Below are 19,675 nucleotides of genomic sequence, written 5' to 3' on the forward strand. Positions count from 1 at the left end.
GTTCACACAAAGTCAAAGATTTACATTTTTTGTTAAAAGACTTTGTATTTTCTTCTTATTTATGTATACACTTTTGTAAAAAAACAGACTTGCCCACCCCCCCATATAGTTCGTTAAATCTTACAAAGCTAAGATATCTAGATTCTGTTTTTAAGTGAAGCCATAGGACAGAGTGAGGCATAGAAATCAGGATTGTAAAGTGGATGAAAATATAGTTAGGGTCTAACCAGAGCTTTGAGACGAAATGTAGAGTATGTCTTTACAAATGAAAGAAGATGAGCCTTAGTTCTACTGTGTTAAAGAAGATGAGCCTTGCTTCTACTTTGTTAAAGAAGATGAGCCTTAGTTCTACTCTGTTAAAGAAGAGCCTTAGTTCTACTGTGTTAAAGAAGAGCCTTAGTTCTACTGTGTTAAAGATGAGCCTTAGTTCTACTGTGTTAAAGAAGATGAGCCTTAGTTCTACTGTGATAAAGATGAGCCTTAGTTCTACTTTGTTAAAGAAGATGAGCCTTAGTTCTACTGTGTTAAAGAAGAGCCTTAGTTCTACTGTGTTAAAGATGAGCCTTAGTTCTACTGTGTTAAAGAAGATGAGCCTTAGTTCTACTCTATTGAAGATGAGCCTTAGTTCTACTGTCTTAAAGAAGAGCCTTAGTTCTACTGTGTTAAAGAAGAGCCTTAGTTCTACTGTGTTAAAGAAGAGCCTTAGTTCTACTGTGTTAAAGATGAGCCTTAGTTCCACTGTGTTAAAGAAGATGAGCCTTAGTTCTACTGTGTTAAAGAAGATGAGCCTTAGTTCTACTGTGTTAAAGAAGATGAGCCTTAGTTCTACTGTGTTAAAGAAGATGAGCCTTAGTTCTACTGTGTTAAAGAAGATGAGCCTTAGTTCTACTGTGTTAAAGATGAGCCTTAGTTCTACTGTGTTAAAGAAGATGAGCCTTAGTTCTACTCTGTTGAAGATGAGCCTTAGTTCTACTGTGTTAAAGAAGATGAGCCTTAGTTCTACTGTGTTAAAGAAGATGAGCCTTAGTTCTACTGTGTTAAAGAAGATGAGCCTTAGTTCTACTGTGTTAAAGAAGATGAGCCTTAGTTCTACTGTGTTAAAGATGAGCCTTAGTTCTACTGTGTTAAAGAAGATGAGCCTTAGTTCTACTGTGTTAAAGAAGATGAGCCTTAGTTCTACTGTGTTTAAGAAGATGAGCCTTAGTTCTACTGTGTTAAAGAAGATGAGCCTTAGTTCTACTGTGTTAAAGAAGATGAGCCTTAGTTCTACTGTGTTAAAGATGAGCCTTAGTTCTACTGTGTCAAAGAAGATGAGCCTTAGTTCTACTCTATTGAAGATGAGCCTTAGTTCTACTGTGTTAAAGAAGATGAGCCTTAGTTCTAGTGTATTGAAGATGAGCCTTAGTTCTACTGTGTTAAAGAAGATGAGCCTTAGTTCTACTGTGTTAAAGAAGAGCCTTAGTTCTACTGTGTTAAAGAAGAGCCTTAGTTCTACTGTGTTAAAGAAGATGAGCCTTAGTTCTACTCTGTTGAAGATGAGCCTTAGTTCTACTGCGTTAAAGAAGATGAGCCTTAGTTCTACTGTGTTAAAGAAGAGCCTTAGTTCTACTGTGTTAAAGATGAGCCTTAGTTCTACTGTGTTAAAGAAGATGAGCCTTAGTTCTACTGTGTTAAAGAAGATGAGCCTTAGTTCTACTGTGTTAAAGAAGATGAGCCTTAGTTCTACTGTGTTAAAGATGAGCCTTAGTTCTACTGTGTTAAAGAAGATGAGCCTTAGTTCTACTCTGTTGAAGATGAGCCTTAGTTCTACTGTGTTAAAGAAGATGAGCCTTAGTTCTACTGTGTTAAAGAAGATGAGCCTTAGTTCTACTGTGTTAAAGAAGATGAGCCTTAGTTCTACTGTGTTAAAGATGAGCCTTAGTTCTACTCTGTTAAAGAAGATGAGCCTTAGTTCTACTGTGTTTAAGAAGATGAGCCTTAGTTCTACTGTGTTAAAGAAGATGAGCCTTAGTTCTACTGTGTTAAAGAAGATGAGCCTTAGTTCTACTCTGTTGAAGATGAGCCTTAGTTCTACTGTGTTAAAGAAGATGAGCCTTAGTTCTACTCTGTTAAAGAAGAATGGCCTTAGTTCTACTGTGTTTAAGAAGATGAGCGTTAGTTCTACTCTGTTGAAGATGAGCCTTAGTTCTACTGTGTTAAAGAAGATGAGCCTTAGTTCTACTCTGTTAAAGAAGATGAGCCTTAGTTCTACTGTGTTTAAGAAGATGAGCCTTAGTTCTACTGTGTTAAAGATGAGCCTTAGTTCTACTGTGTTAAAGAAGATGAGCCTTAGTTCTACTGTGTTAAAGAAGATGAGCCTTAGTTCTACTGTGTTAAAGAAGATGAGATTAGTTCTACTGTGTTAAAGATGAGCCTTAGTTCTACTGTGTTAAAGAAGCTGAGCCTTAGTTCTACTGTGTTAAAGAAGATGAGCCTTAGTTCTACTGTGTTAAAGAAGCTGAGCCTTAGTTCTACTGTGTTAAAGAAGATGAGCCTTAGTTCTACTGTGTTAAAGAAGATGAGCCTTAGTTCTACTGTGTTAAAGAAGCTGAGCCTTAGTTCTACTGTGTTAAAGAAGCTGAGCCTTAGTTCTACTGTGTTAAAGAAGATGAGCCTTAGTTCTACTGTGTTAAAGAAGATGAGCCTTAGTTCTACTGTGTTAAAGAAGATGAGCCTTAGTTCTACTGTGTTAAAGATGAGCCTTAGTTCTACTGTGTTAAAGAAGCTGAGCCTTAGTTCTACTGTGTTAAAGATGAGCCTTAGTTCTACTCTGTTAAAGAAGATGAGCCTTAGTTCTACTGTGTTTAAGAAGATGAGCCTTAGTTCTACTGTGTTAAAGAAGATGAGCCTTAGTTTTACTGTGTTAAAGAAGATGAGCCTTAGTTCTACTGTGTTAAAGAAGATGAGATTAGTTCTACTGTGTTAAAGATGAGCCTTAGTTCTACTGTGTTAAAGAAGCTGAGCCTTAGTTCTACTGTGTTAAAAAAGATGAGCCTTAGTTCTACTGTGTTAAAGAAGCTGAGCCTTAGTTCTACTGTGTTAAAGAAGATGAGCCTTAGTTCTACTGTGTTAAAGAAGATGAGCCTTAGTTCTACTGTGTTAAAGAAGCTGAGCCTTAGTTCTACTGTGTTAAAGAAGCTGAGCCTTAGTTCTACTGTGTTAAAGAAGATGAGCCTTAGTTCTACTGTGTTAAAGAAGATGAGCCTTAGTTCTACTGTGTTAAAGAAGATGAGCCTTAGTTCTACTGTGTTAAAGATGAGCCTTAGTTCTACTGTGTTAAAGAAGCTGAGCCTTAGTTCTACTGTGTTAAAGAAGATGAGCCTTAGTTCTACTGTGTTAAAGAAGCTGAGCCTTAGTTCTACTGTGTTAAAGAAGATGAGCCTTAGTTCTAATGTGTTAAAGAAGATGAGCCTTAGTTCTACTGTGTTAAAGAAGATGAGCCTTAGTTCTACTGTGTTAAAGAAGCTGAGCCTTAGTTCTACTGTGTTAAAGAAGCTGAGCCTTAGTTCTACTGTGTTAAAGAAGATGAGCCTTAGTTCTACTGTGTTAAAGAAGCTGAGCCTTAGTTCTACTGTGTTAAAGAAGATGAGCCTTAGTTCTACTGTGTTAAAGAAGATGAGCCTTAGTTCTACTGTGTTAAAGAAGCTGAGCCTTAGTTCTACTGTGTTAAAGAAGATGAGCCTTAGTTCTACTGTGTTAAAGAAGATGAGCCTTAGTTCTACTGTGTTAAAGAAGATGAGCCTTAGTTCTACTGTGTTAAAGATGAGCCTTAGTTCTACTGTGTTAAAGAAGATGAGCCTTAGTTCTACTGTGTTAAAGAAGATGAGCCTTAGTTCTACTGTGTTAAAGAAGATGAGCCTTAGTTCTACTGTGTTAAAGATGAGCCTTAGTTCTACTGTGTTAAAGAAGATGAGCCTTAGTTCTACTGTGTTAAAGAAGCTGAGCCTTAGTTCTACTGTGTTAAAGAAGCTGAGCCTTAGTTCTACTGTGTTAAAGAAGATGAGCCTTAGTTCTAATGTGTTAAAGAAGATGAGCCTTAGTTCTACTGTGTTAAAGAAGATGAGCCTTAGTTCTACTGTGTTAAAGAAGCTGAGCCTTAGTTCTACTGTGTTAAAGAAGATGAGCCTTAGTTCTACTGTGTTAAAGATGAGCCTTAGTTCTACTGTGTTAAAGAAGATAAGCCTCAGTTCTACGGTGTTAAAGACTAGCCTTAGTTCTACTGTCTTTAAGGAGAAGAGCCTTAGTTCTACTGTGTTAAAGATGAGCCTTAGTTCTAATGTGTTAAAGAAGATAAGCCTCATTTCTACTGTGTTAAAGAAGATGAGCCTAAGTTCTACTGTTTTAAAGAAGATGAGCCTTAGTTCTACTGTGTTAAAGATGAGCCTTAGTTCTACTGTGTTAAAGAAGCTGAGCCTTAGTTCTACTGTGTTAAAGAAGCTGAGCCTTAGTTCTACTGTGTTAAAGAAGATGAGCCTTAGTTCTACTGTGTTAAAGAAGATGAGCCTTAGTTCTACTGTGTTAAAGAAGCTGAGCCTTAGTTCTACTGTGTTAAAGAAGATGAGCCTTAGTTCTACTGTGTTAAAGATGAGCCTTAGTTCTACTGTGTTAAAGATGATGAGCCTTAGTTCTACTGTGTTAAAGAAGATGAGCCTTAGTTCTACTGTGTTAAAGAAGATGAGCCTTAGTTCTACTGTGTTAAAGAAGATGAGCCTTAGTTCTACTGTGTTAAAGAAGATAAGCCTCAGTTCTACTGTGTTAAAGATGAGTCTTAGTTCTACTGTGTTTAAGAAGATGAGCCTTAGTTCTACTGTGTTAAAGATGAGTCTTAGTTCTACTGTGTTTAAGAAGATGAGCCTTAGTTCTACTGTGTTACTTTAATTATGTATTTCGTTATCGTAACATCAAGTTGATCAAGCCAGATAGTTGAACTCACTCATTTGAAAACAATTTTGCTACAGTAACTAAGTATTGTAGTATATAGCTCTCTCGATTACAGACAGCTGATTTCGAAAATAGATTGGGTAAAAACATTCTTACAATTTCTTACAACATTATCAATAATATTTGAATCGAAATTTGTGTCAGAAATGGACAAAGATGAACAGATTAAACGTTCATGTTCAGACTAAGACTATCCCAACCTAGATCATACCCGGACTAAAGCGTATTATAACAATGAACACACTATCTTCATGTCAGAACTAAAAAAAAATAAATGTCACCAGCAATAAGACAAGGTAAATTAGCACCAAGCAGTCACAAGAACAACAGATTCAATCTAAAATACTTTTTAAAAAGTTGATAAGGAAAAGCACCGTACAATCACTGCCATATCTCTATCAAACAGTTCAGTATTATGTCCCCTTTTCTAGCTAAAAATAAATTTATTTATTCCCACTAATTGAATAACTAGTTGGTTAATTATTTTTTATTTATTGATGTGTTGTCATCGACAAAGGCTAATTGTGCAAAGTTTCAACTTTTATACGTGAATGGAAAATTGTTGAAAACAAAATGTAAAAGAATCTACCCAGACAGACAGACGGAGTTAAAAATAAAGATATGTGAAATGTACATTTTGAAACATAAACCACTAATACACTACATTTCTACCTAGGCAATTAATGCATATTAATGATGAGTACAATTTTACGACATGGCGGAAATATTCGAATCAGACGACGGAAGTGTCCGTCTACGGCTTCATTATCGGTTGTGGGCAGGAGAATCGAGTGGGCAGATATGTGCATGTCACGACACGCACTAACCTGACCACTGATATAACTTGACCACCAATATAACTTGACTACTAGTATAACCTGACCACTGATATAACTTGACCACCAATATAACTTGACTACTAGTATAACCTGACCACTGATATAATCTGACCACTAATATAACCTGACCACTGATATAACTTGACCACCAATATAACTTGACTACTAGTATAACCTGACCACTGATATAATCTGACCACTAATATAACCTGATCACTGATATAACCTGACCACTGATATAACCTGACCACTAATATAACCTGACCACTGATATAACTTGACCACTAATATTACCTGACTACCGATATAACTTGAACACTGATATAACTTGACCACCAATATAACGTGACCACCGATAAAACTTGACCACTAATACAACTTGACCACCAATATAACTTGACCACTAATTTAACCTGACCACTATGCTCGGCAGAGAATAAAATGTAATGATTCTGTTCACTTCAATGGAATCAATTTGTATTGGGGCAAGACATTTGGTGGGACTGACATCATCTAGAGTTGACAACAAGCAGGAAACTCAGACGAAATAAAATAACAGAGAAATAGAAAATCTCTTTTGTTCTCTTATGGTCTATTCCAGTGATGCCCAACCTAATTCGGCCCGCGGGCCATTATAATTTCCTACACTCGTCTCGCGGGCCACATGAACGAAAAGTTATAAAATGAAATGAAATGTTTCTGAAACCTTTTTGGTAGAAACCTATGGATTTGATACTTAATTAATAGGTTATTTGACAATTATAATTTTTTTACGCGTTAGTCAACACCTACATTTCTCTACTTAAATGTGAGCAACACCGGCTCATTTTGTGGTCTCTTTTTGATAAATATTTCCATGGATCCTCCAATATCTAGGCATAGTTTTAAAAAAATTTATTTGCGGCTCAAACCAAGAATGCCACCATATTAATTTTATAATGCCTTTTTTATGTTGTTGTTTTATCAAACAGCCACACTTTCTTTATAAAAATAAATATGTTGGCTTATTATCATGTTCATAAACACACAAATGTTAAAGATCATGATACCAATCCATCAGAGTAAAAGTGAGGGCCCAAACGTAGATAAATACATTTTTTCAACTTTTTTTTTTTGTTTGGAAGGTAGATTTCTACACTTAGTGCCGACGTTGCGGCGGGCCGGATGGAGCCACGTCGCAAATCTCACTTTGAAATGTTTTAACTGTGTTGTATCTTATGTATTTCTACATTGAGCACGTATTCCTAGATTGTGCACATGCGCACGCGAAACAAATTTCTCCTGTTAATATCCAACAGTAACACTATCACAGATCTAATAAGAGTTCCTATTTTGAAAAAGAGCATCTAGGGCACATAAAAACTCACCAGTCAATACAACTCACCAAACTCACCAAACTCACCAGTCAAACACAACGGAATACACACCGAACAACATGCACAATTTTTCAATCGAATCGTTCTCAAGCTTTGACAGCAGACAAAGTCAGAATCCCGCCACTTCGCATTGCTTCAATCTATGTTTATTGTTGAGTGGGTGTCTGTACATAAGTCTTAGGATAGGTGACTTCCTGGGCACCTCATGGTGCACGCCCTGAAATGACTAACAATTCATGTTTTTGTATTTCCCGCTTTGAACTCAGACCTACATTCGTAGACTTTGAGTTGGCACGTGAAGTCAATTCAAACATTTAGACCGCCAGGAAATTGTTTCCCAAACGAGGCAAGAAAGTTGACGGAAACTTGCAGGAAATCCAAAGGCCATAGGCTGAATGATTTGGCCGGGGGGGGGGGGGGGGTGTTAGGATGAGAAATAACTGTATCCAATGGATATAACACGAACCACATTAATCCCAAATTTAATTGTGTTAGACACTTAGTTTAGTTTGGAAACGCACTGTAGTAGACAGACTTTAAACGCGAGATTTAAGTGACGACAGAGGTATTGGGTTAGAGATTATTGATGTAGACTTTAAGTCCAGTTACTGCAAGGCTCTTGAAGGGATAACATCGCTTTCAGTGACTGGTGCATTCTGTATTTCAAGTTTCGTGATTCTACTTCATCACGAGTGAACTTAGTTACTGGGCACTGACCCTTTCTTTATTTTATGTGTGACGGTGTATGTCTTAGTAATAAAACTCACATCTGTAATACACCATACAAGATACCCGAGCATCTCGGATTGTTATCAAGGTACAGTAGAAATAATCAAGAACAGCTCACACATACATCCGTTACAATTGTAAAGATAACGACTTCTAAAGGACTCAACACAAACTCAATCAATTTTGAGCACTATACTTAGCAGACAGTCTATCGATGCTAGTCGCTCATTAGGTTCTAATTGAATCTGTTCATATAAAACTAACAAATAACATACAAAAGTGTTCTTATGAGGCTAATGACTTTTCATAAGAATCATTATTTTACACTTAATAACTAAAGAATGATAGATTTTTAAAATTCCACCCCAATTCCTCCTTCAAATGAAAAAAAAAAACATCTGGTTAAACAAATGTATACATTTACTCGAGAGTATTAAAAATGAGAGTTACAGCCCCTTTAGATCCAGACTAAGAAAATGTTCAAGATAAAGATGGTCTATAGACCAAATTTAAATTTTGAAGATAATATTTCCAAAACTAAGAACGGCCAAATCTAGCACTAATCTAATGCACAACGATCAAATGACTATTCAAGTTCTTTTGTTGTTTTTTTTTTAGATGAATGCAACTTTAGACCTCAACAAACAATCACACAGTTGCATGTTTTATTTCACTCCATCCTTGTATTTACATACTGAGAAGTTAGACTGAGGTTTGTTACTCAAGCATTACAGCGCATCTTTAACAAAAAAAAAATGTTCACAATTAGCACCACGAGAACTCAAAGTTGACACTGGGGTCTGTTTCTGTTTTAAACAGAAATAACATTAGACATAGATCTACGAGCCAAGAAATTGTTTAAAGAATTGTTTTTTCTCTCTCCATCTACACCCCTCCCTCCTTTCCCTCACCCCTTCTCTCTCTCTCTCACTCTCTCATGTCTGTCTTGATGTCCCATCTCTGTATGTTTTATAATTGTAACCTACATGTTTTCAAATGTAGCCTACACACCTAAGGAAAACAAAACCGTTCGCGATGATGTAGAACTAATAACAACACATGCCGTTCTAGCAACTGTACACAATCCTTGACTTAGCCAATCAATACAAACCCAGATGTTTACAAAACAAAGTCAAATGTTGTAGAATATAAAAAAAAACCACAAACACTATGTAGAGACTGCACAACACACGACTGATATCAAGAAATCACATAAGCACACAGTCTAGTGTTAATCTCCAAGTAATTCCTCCAAGTGCGAGATATAGAACACTTTTAACTCAACGAACACTGTAAACTCAACGAACACTGTAAACTCCACGAACACTGTAAACTCCACGATCTGTTTCCCTCGCATTGAATTCAAAAGTTCAAGTAGACGCACTGGTTACATCAGAGAGAGTTACTCACGGCATGCAACGTAAAGCACTCGCTGACTCACATGGACCCCCCCCCTACCTCTTAGCCTCCACCACTCTCCCCCCCCCCCTTCCCTCCAGGTTCACGTTTCTAAAAAAAATTAAACTAGTTTTACGAGCTAAGACTTCCCCCCAACAAACAACGAAACAGTCACAACTTATGATGTCCCAGTTATAGATCTAGATTTAATCAGGGGAGATAAGAATAGACGAGTGGCAAGTATCCAAGAATTTACACGCTCACCCAGCGCGCACAACTTTCTAGGCAAAACAAAACAAATAAAAATTATAAACAAAGTATGCATCTATTCTTATATGAGGCAAAACTGGTAAAAATGTATACCGATAGATAGAATCAATGTTGTCTAGAAACAGACTAAAATAAAGATACAAAAAAAACCCGGATGTTATTGATTGCATCATAGGTTAGGAAAGAATAATTTCAAATGGTTAATTCCGGGTATACGGATATTTCTACAAAACATGAGCTGGCTATTGGTCAAGTAGGGTGAAATCCACGGAAGTAATTACGTAATCCCGATTCTATTTCCAATGAATGGGCAGACGATGACGTGTCTTCAGTACGAAAGATCTGACGAAACAAATGTAAGAGAAACAACAAAATAAGTTAATTAATTATTGGTAGTAAATTATTTTGTTTGATGTCGAAATAGAGAAAGAAATGCTAGTTGATGAGAGATGTGGATGTATATACGGATTTATTCTCCTTACTACGTTTTTTTTTCTCTCACACTTTACTTGAATCAAGTTGAAATTGTGCATAATTTTTCATAGTCGAATGCATAAAAAAATTAATCAATTAGTAGTAATTAATTAATTTTCTTTTATTTAGCAGAAAGGGAGCTACACCATGCCATCTTGAGATAAAACTGGCAGTATTTAGTAGTTCTTTCCCTATACTTTTGTCTTTTAAATTATTTTTTTTAAATCGATGCTTTCGTTGTTCAGAGTCACGACCAACCCCCCAAAATCTACTCATGAATCTGGAGGCCTAACAATGTCTGAAATGAAAATGTATTGTCAATACAATCACTTGACAATGTGTAGGTTTAACAACTGCGACGTGTCTCTGTACGTTAGAAAAAAAATAATAAAGTTCCCTTTTCAGACCTTGCGATCTATAAGGCATATAATGTAAAGGCCACCTGTTTCTGTGGCCCACGGTTAACGAAGGTGTCATGTGGCCAGCACAACGGCCAACCGCCTTGACTTTTTTTTTTTTACCAGGTACGCATTAGAACTGGGCGGACTAGGGGGCGCCTTAACGATTACAAATCCTAGTCTTCACCAGGATTCGAACCCAGGATCCCTCGGAAGCCAAGCGCTTTACCACTCAGCCACCGGGCCTCCTGTACATTGTACATGTGCTATTGGTCATTCTCTCCCGTAAGTTGACCATGTCTATTCTATGTGGGTACATTTGTGACAATAATAACAGCGAGATCTATTGATGCAACAACGAGCTATTATCCATACGATATCGAGATCTATCTATACAACAGCGAGGCCTATCTATACAACAGCGAGGTCTATCTATACAAAAGTAACGTCAATCTATACGCTATATAAGGTCAAAGTAATAAATCTACAATTATATATACAACACACTAAATCCACTCTTTGTGAAGAAGAAAAAAACATCGACACTTTTAAAAATTAAAATTTCCTAAGAAACGAAATGTCTTCCACTGGTAAAACGATTTAAAAAGTCCGTACGTTTGATAACTTACACACATTCACTGTGTGATTGCAAATATATCGACATGTCTTGCTGGAAAGTGGTAGAACTAGAACAAGTCTAGGAAGGCTGCCGAATCTGAAACAGGTTGTGGGATCAACATATGGCTAGTAGGCGTAGCACCTACACACCGATAGACCTACGTTCACATATGATATTTCAAGTGAAAACTTACATCATAAGAAAGATCAAAGAGAAACAAGTGTACATTAGATCCGATGTCTTAGAGTGGGAAAAAAAATAACATTTCTATTTTTACTTAGCTGTAATTTTACTTAAAAACTGTTTCTGATTTGAGAGGTCTCTGGACTACTGAAGCTAAAATTTTGTGCAGGCATACAACTCATGCACTTTGGACACCATGACCATTGTTTTTAGGATAGAGCACCTGGACAGAATGAATAGCACCCCCTGCGTCTTAATCTCCCCGCTAGATTATATACAACTGTAATGACTACGAGCGGACAGACTTTTAGGAGATGAACTTTGACACCAAAACAGAATCACAGCTGAAACATCTAGTGGGGCTAGTTCACTTTGACACCAAAACACAATAGGAATCACAGCTGAAACATCTAGTGGGGCTAGTTCACTTTGACACCAAAACACAATAGGAATCACAGCTGAAACATCTAGTGGGGCTAGTTCACTTTGACACCAAAACACAATAGGAATCACAGCTGAAACATCTAGTGGGGCTAGTACATGTAAACATGACCTACAAACAAAAAAAAGTTGTTACAGTTACAAATAGGTTCCTTTTCTTGTTTGTCATTATCCAACACTACAAGCAACCGACTCCAGTGTTAGTGACACAACTAGCCTTGTATAAAGCTTTCTCACGTAAGTTCATATTCAATTATTGTTTATACATCGGCTAAGCTGAACTATACAATCAGGTGCTAAGAGTCTAGTTCAAACGTAAGATAAGAGGAAAGGTTTAGTCCAAGTCTAAGTCTGGCATCCACCTGGGCCCACGGCTTTGGAATCAAATAATGTTACCAGAATTCAAGTTTTAGAAAATGAAAAAAAAAAAAACAACCATGTACCTATCACAGTTCTTTACATCCCCCCCCCCCTTTTTTCCATTGTTTCTTTTATTTTCATATCTGTGACGTACTTATGAGTGTCGAGGCTGTTTTAATTGTGAACACCATGTTTACATTTCCAGAAACAACAGTAATGTGTCAATAGAACTAATATAGCCAAGGGAATTAAAAAATAAGCATGTATTTTTTCTTCAGTAGAATATTCTGGTACTTTCCTGTCTATTGTCTATATATACGAGGGAAAACAATAGACAGGTGCAGTTTCAAGCTTCATGTGAAGTATCATAAACATTTGTTTATTACTGAAATGAAGTTCTAGTGTGTAATGCTCAATTTGAAGTTGGTGGATTAAATTGTTTTATTTTATCAACAGGAATTGTTTGTATTTTTTCAGATAAACAAAGATTGTAGTTTGAAATTGGGATGATCTTTGGAATTGGAGTGATCTTTTGAATTGGAGTGATCTTTGGAATAGGAGTGATCTTTTGAATTGGGATGATCTTTTGATTGTGGTGATCTTTTGAATTGGGGTGATCTTTGGAATTGTGGTGATCTTTTGAATTGGGATGATCTTTTGAATTGGGATGATCTTTGGATTGTGGTGATATTTTGGATTGGGATGATCTTTTGAATTGGGATGATCTTTTGAATTGGGATGATCTTTGGATTGTGGTGATATTTTGGATTGGGATGATCTTTTGAATTGGGATGATCTTTTGAATTGGGATGATCTTTTGAATTGGGATGATCTTTTGAATTGGGATGATCTTAGGAATTGGGGTGATCGGACTGAACTTCTGAAAATAGAACATATAGCCTACCTCAAGCCCATTGATACATACAAGGTATTTTTAAAAAAACTTGCATATATACACTTCATTACTCACACCTCTTCCCACCCTCCACCTCTACCACACACACACACACACACGTCGGATACACCGGTACAAAACGTGTAAGCAATATCTGCCATGAATTCAGATTAAACAAGATTCTAGTTCACAAACTACATTTTAAAAGTTCTCATTCCAAGAAACTGAAAGCCCACCACTTTGTTGACAACATACGAGAGTTTTGAAACTGTTCCAGGTGGGGAGACAAGAGGAGATAAACAGCTCAGTTCATCATCTTCACACAAGGGAGATCATTCCAGAGAATGTCTCGCCAGCTAGAGACAGCAATTTACAAGACAATGGCTGTCTGGGGCATTAACAATCTGTCTCAATACCAGAAGATTGACCCAGTTACCTATAAGAATGTACTCCATACAGTAGACAGGTATTCAGCAAGTCGCCTATACTATGTGAATAGTATATATTGGTGAAGTATCACTATGACTTGAAACTCATATCAAGTAGTTACCTAAGAATTTTAGTAATAGAAAATATCTACAGAAAGCAGATAAATGCTATTTTATTGGAATTTTCTAATAAGTGGATACCTAATTGAAAAATAAATCTCTCCAAATCAACAGCAGTAACAGTAAACTAGAGTGAACTTCAAGACAGCTTCAAGTCCATTACAGTTACTTACATAAATGACCTACAAATTGCTTTAGTTCAGGAACAAAAGTCAGATTATTTGCAGACGATTGCTTAATATAAAAAACAATGAATTTTCCTTAAGATAAAGAACAATGAAAACAACGCAAGGTAATAAAATTTTCCAAAGAGAATTAGATGAATCACAAAACAATGGGATTCACGTGGAACCATGTCTTTCCATCCAAAATATACCAATCAATAAGATTTACACACATAAAAACATTTAACCAAAACCCCTTTTTTTATGTAAACCAGTTACTCAAATTTAAAACAAGAAAAATATTTTAAATACAGTACATGAAATATAGTTGTATCAATTAGTCTGAATCATGTAATTACATTTTTAATAGATCTAGACTAACAATAATAAATCTGCGAGATTAGAAATATTTTACCAATTGTTTTGTTTAGCAATTTTAGGCTTTTAGCTTTCTCAATACGCTATGATCCTATCACTTGTCTGGACCAGTTGGGAAAGGGGTGGGGGAGGAAGAATGGGGTATCTGCCTAATCAATCCTTCTAAAGCTAATATACTAGCCACTGTGCCAGCAAAGTGCTTATGACAATAGAAGGTTCTATAGTTATCTATTGTTAGTTTCAAATCAGATACCTATTTCTCTCTACAAAGTATAAAAGGGACTAATTCAAAGTATATCTCCTGATCAGTCAAGTACAATTTCTTTCCCTTGTTCAATACCAAACAAAATACTTAATTACCAATAGTTAATTACCTAATTGGTGTTGTTTTTTTAAACATTCTTGTTTTATCAGGGAAAATAAATAATTTTGCAAAATTTTAGCTTGATCCAAGATTGGGTGTGGGATAAATATCATGCACAAGCTTTTAACCAGACAGAGAGGCACGCAGAGTACGTTGATAAAAATCAAAACACCTAGATGTTAAAAAAAAAAAAAAAAAGTTATCATGAAATCCTCATATTGATGAAATTATTAGGAAATCAAACAAAACAAAAGGAGCATCAAACTAAAATGCTATTTCCCCTTAGTTAGACTAATCTTATGCCTCCTCTGTTTGGGACACTCAAAACTCTAGAAAACAAAGAAACTAGAACACATGCATGATACACAAAAAGAGCTGTGAGATTTATAACGAATTAATATCAACATTTGAACAGAGCAGTGATGGACTATCTTTCTTAGAAGAGGGCAAAAAATTTAAAGGAAAAATTTTGGCGGGCCATTATATATAACAAGAGAAAATATTGAAACTTCACATTAACTCCAAGGCTATCAAAATGAAGCTAATGCCATGTATAAATTCAAGCTGGGGGTGTTGATAATATCAGACATAATTTGGTTCGAATTGGGAGGTAGTTATTCTCCAGGCCAGATTTACCTATAGGCAACACAAGCTTAGGGCCCCGAAGAAATATTCAGCACTGACAAATAATATCTTAGGACAGATTTTATATAAAGATACAAACATAATTCAAATCATTATGGCATGGTAAATTCAATTTGTAAAACTGGATTTTGTTAAATCAATTCAAGTTATAATTCTGGTTTTAATACCTTACAATACACACTAAAGGGCATTCTGAAAATATTTATATCCTTTTGAATTGAACAGAAATCTTAAAATGTTCTTTCAAATTCATAATATTCTTTTGCTGAAGGAATGATTGAACTTATAAGATAAGATATCCAGTGGGAACAAAGGTCTTCATTTAACTTGAGACTCTAGGCATCCAAGATCTACAGATCTATCACTCTGTTACTACATAATATATATAACCAGGGCCGGCCTTAGGCCACTGCAACCTATGCAGCCGCAGTGGGCCCTGCACTTTTATAGGCCCCGTGCTAATTCTAAGTGTAAATTATTAAATTAAACTGTTTTAACTTATAATAGGGTTTCCGCGGCCTCCTGATTTTCCAGGAGCTCCTGGAAATTTTCAGAAATTATTTAAATCTTCTGAAAAAACTCATTAAAATCATCTGAAAAATAGACAACATTGTCAATTCGGGGTGTCATTCAATATGGAAAATGCTGATCTTACTCAGCTTGTCAGCTTTCATTGAATAACAATGTTCTAATAAGGTGAGTTTTAACCTAAACAAGAAGTTCCAATACTTAATTTACTTTAATAGTCACTGGCATAAAAATATAGATCTAAGTCTATCTCGACCTCTTAAAAAATCAAAAGCAATATTTTGGTAGTAATAGTAAATCTAAAAGGCAGATCTGAATGTTAATTGTCGTTTTGTTTGAAAACTATCATCTACTGTAGATGGCTCATAAAGTTAATTTGACAGAGATTTAGTACTTAGTAAAGTATGAATAAAATGCAAAAACGAATTTATTTTCTAAAAGAAAATCTTAATTTTCACTTATTACCCTTATCCCTACCAAGACAAGGCCCAGCGAAATCCGTTTCGCATAGGGCCCGCATAGGACCCGGCAATTTGTAGGACCGGCCCTGTATATAACTTACATAAACATCAAAACCCTAAATGATACAGAGAAGAAAATGATCTCTTGCAAAGACATTCCTTGAGGGCACAATGCCAGGACAGAAGTAGAGGCAACAGAGAAAGCCTGTCATTGAAAGGCAAAGATAAAGAGGAGTGCAGATGGTCAACAAATCATGTGTGGTGCCCCAATGGTTTAACAAGAAATAGGTGAAGGTGAAAAGCTAGGCTATTTATCATGTTTGTTTATTGTAATCAAATACATGGAACACAAATGAACACTCAAAGAGACACATGAACATGTTATTATAACAATCAATAAAATATGACAAACCCCAAGCGTGGTCAAGAGGCTAAGTACGCTTGAACTTGGCTTGTCTTGGCTACCTTGTAGGGAGCTCGAGGTTCGACACCTGACTCGAGCAGAGTTGTGTTTATTTAACTCAAAAAAGCAGCACGGAAAACCACAGCGCCCCTGAGCACGCTCTAAGCATAAAAGTAGCGCGATATAAACGCTATAATTATTATTATAATTGTTATTATTAATAACAAACACCATGGTGAGATGTGGCAAACACCCTGTGACATGCAGTAAACACCATGTGACATATGGCAAACACAATGACAAGGGGAAATGTAGAAAACACCATGAAACATGTGGTTAACACCTTGTATAAAGTAACTTAGGGACAACACCATGTGACAGGGGGGGGGGGTTTGACATGTGAAAAACACATTGTGTCCAGTAAAGTAAAGTTCCCTTTTCAGACCTTGCGATCTATGGGGAAGATGGTCATCTCTTTCTGTGGCCCACGGTTAGCAAGGGTGTCATGTAGCCAGCACAACGACCAATCGCATTTACTTTCCCCAACTAATATCAGGTACCCATTTGAGCTGTGTGCACTCAGAGGTGCCCTAAAGGTCCCAAAATTAAAAATCACAGGATTCAAACCCAGGACCCCGGTTCAGAAGCCAAGCCCTATACCACTCAGCCACCACTCATCCATTATGTCAAAGTGACATGTGGCAAATCTGTCAAAGTGACATGTGGCAAATCTGTCAAAGTGACATGTGGCAAATCTGTCAAAGTGGCATGTGGCAAATCTGTCAAAGTGGCATGTGGCAAATCTGTCAAAGTGACATGTGGCAAATCTGTCAAAGTGGCATGTGGCAAATCTGTCAAAGTGACATGTGGCAAATCTGTCAAAGTGGCATGTGGCAAATCTGTCAAAGTGGCATGTGGCAAATCTGTCAAAGTGGCATGTGGCAAATCTGTCAAAGTGGCATGTGGCAAATCTGTCAAAGTGACATGTGGCAAATCTGTCAAAGTGGCATGTGGCAAATCTGTCAAAGTGGCATGTGGCAAATCTGTCAAAGTGGCATGTGGCAAATCTGTCAAAGTGACATGTGGCAAATCTGTCAAAGTGACATGTGGCAAATCTGTCAAAATGGCATGTGGCAAATCTGTCAAAGTGGCATGTGGCAAATCTGTCAAAGTGGCATGTGGCAAATCTGTCAAAAGTGGCATGTGGCAAATCTGTCAAAAGTGACATGTGGCAAATCTGTCAAAGTGACATGTGGCAAATCTGTCAAAGTGGCATGTGGCAAATCTGTCAAAAGTGACATGTGGCAAATCTGTCAAAAGTGACATGTGGCAAATCTGTCAAGTGGCATGTGGCAAATCTGTCAAGTGACAAGTGTTAAACACCCTATGACAAGGCTAATGTCCCAACTGTCATTCACCAGTGCCTGTTGTTGTGTGCTCACCTTATGACACTCCTCCTCGTATTCCCTCAGCTGCAGACAATTGTGTAGTTTGTTCATTCTTGTGTCTGCCAGTCTGGCTAACCTTGTGATAGAGTCCTGGAGGTGATGATGGATGTCTTCGACCTGCTCCATAGAAAATCTGGACACACACACAAAAAAACACAAAACATATGGATTAAATTCAACCTTAAAATAAAAAAAAAACAGCAGGGGAGATGATTCGTGACTTAACTATATTGATTTTTTCCCAGTTATTTCCCTTACCTGTAATCTTGTGAATGGGAAAAGAATTCCTCCTCTCGTTTGAGTGAGCTAATAATTGAAGGGCCGTCACTCTGCAGGACCAAAAGTGTCTCGTCCTCAAAGACCTCTCTAACTGCGGTCTCGTGAGCCTGGATCATCTCTGTTGACTGAGCTACGCTTTGGGGGAGGAGGTCGCTGGCTGTGACGTGCTGCATAGCATCAACCAAGCGACAGGCTACTAGGCGACAATTGGACAAGAAAGGTTCCAGTTTCTAAAGAAATAAATGACATGTTTAAATCTTAATGCGAAATAGAACTGAGTTTTGTAGATAATAGAACTGTTTGAAGGTAAATGCAGAAATTAAATTTGGTCTCTGAAGATAAGTGAATGAAGTGTGTGGAATACACTTTGGTATGGCTTGGCTACCTATAAAGGAGCTTGAGGCTCGATACCCAACTCAGAGTTGTGATTACTAAAAGTAGCATGGAAAACTTCTCCCAGATACCCCCTCCATCCACAAATGAGATTGGACCATAGCGCTCTGAGCATACTATAGGCATGAAAGTTGCACTACAATTTATTTTAAGACATTAATAGACAAGGCATGACAAATTAATAGGAATGAAAATAGGCCAACTTTAGACATAATTAACCCTTAAAGTGCTGAGCTGTTTTATAGTGAGTGCATACCAAATGGAATTACAATGCTAATACTTAGAGGCAAAACTACCACCCGCATTTTAAGGGTTAAATTGTGCGATAAACAGAGGTAACAGCTGAAAGAGTGAATTTAACTAAATTACTTATAATAATATATCAATAATACCCAACAATCAAAGGTAAAAAAGAAATTAGACTAAAGATTAGATTACATAAATTTAACCATTCGTCAAAGTCTGCCAAACAGGTTCAACTACAACCTATACAAACTCAAGAACAAAATGTCTCCGTACAGGCCCATAGATGATGTTAACTTCACAGTACGAAGCACCACCAACAGTGTGACATGTGGCCAGCATAATGATCTACTCAATTTTGTAACAAAATATTAAATACCTTTCTAAATCGAACCCATGCCTCGTGGTCATAAGCAAAAGAGCCTTCCAAGACAGTGGGAAGTTGTTCTACGTTAATATGTTGAAGCAAGAGGTCAATGGTCAGCAGTATCTTTAACTAGAAGGAAAAACAAATCAAAATTATTTCATTTGCAACTGTAAACATCAACTAGATTTAATCCAGATCTAAATGTTTCCATTAGGAACACAATGTAATCACAAAGTAGGAAACATTTTATTGAAGTGTTTCCATTCCAATGACAAATGACACAGATCTAAAATCAAAGATAGATGGCACATAGATCTGAGATCCAATGACAGATGACACAGATCTGAAATCAAAGACAGATGGCACATAGATCTGAGATCCAATGACAGATGACACAGATCTGAAATCAAAGATAGATGGCACATAGATCTGAGATCCAATGACAGATGACACAGATCTGAAATCAAAGATAGATGGCACATAGATCTGAGA

General features: G+C 36.7%; 1 protein-coding gene across 6 annotated transcripts in view; it reads right to left on the bottom strand.

Annotated features, from left to right (window-relative positions):
- Positions 1–19,675, bottom strand: part of LOC106076280 (pleckstrin homology domain-containing family G member 4B-like) — a 129,257-nt gene that overhangs the window by 37,750 nt on the left and 71,832 nt on the right. For all 6 annotated transcript variants that reach the window (XM_056034850.1, XM_056034851.1, XM_056034854.1 and 3 more), the window contains 3 exons: positions 19,196–19,312; positions 18,160–18,410; positions 17,896–18,034 (listed from right to left, as the gene is read on the bottom strand). In XM_056034850.1, coding sequence (XP_055890825.1) covers positions 17,896–18,034; positions 18,160–18,410; positions 19,196–19,312 — 507 coding nt within the window. The remainder of the gene's footprint in view (positions 1–17,895; positions 18,035–18,159; positions 18,411–19,195; positions 19,313–19,675) is intronic.

Source organism: Biomphalaria glabrata, chromosome 7 (genome assembly GCF_947242115.1).
Source record: "Biomphalaria glabrata chromosome 7, xgBioGlab47.1, whole genome shotgun sequence".
Taxonomy (NCBI): domain Eukaryota; kingdom Metazoa; phylum Mollusca; class Gastropoda; family Planorbidae; genus Biomphalaria; species Biomphalaria glabrata.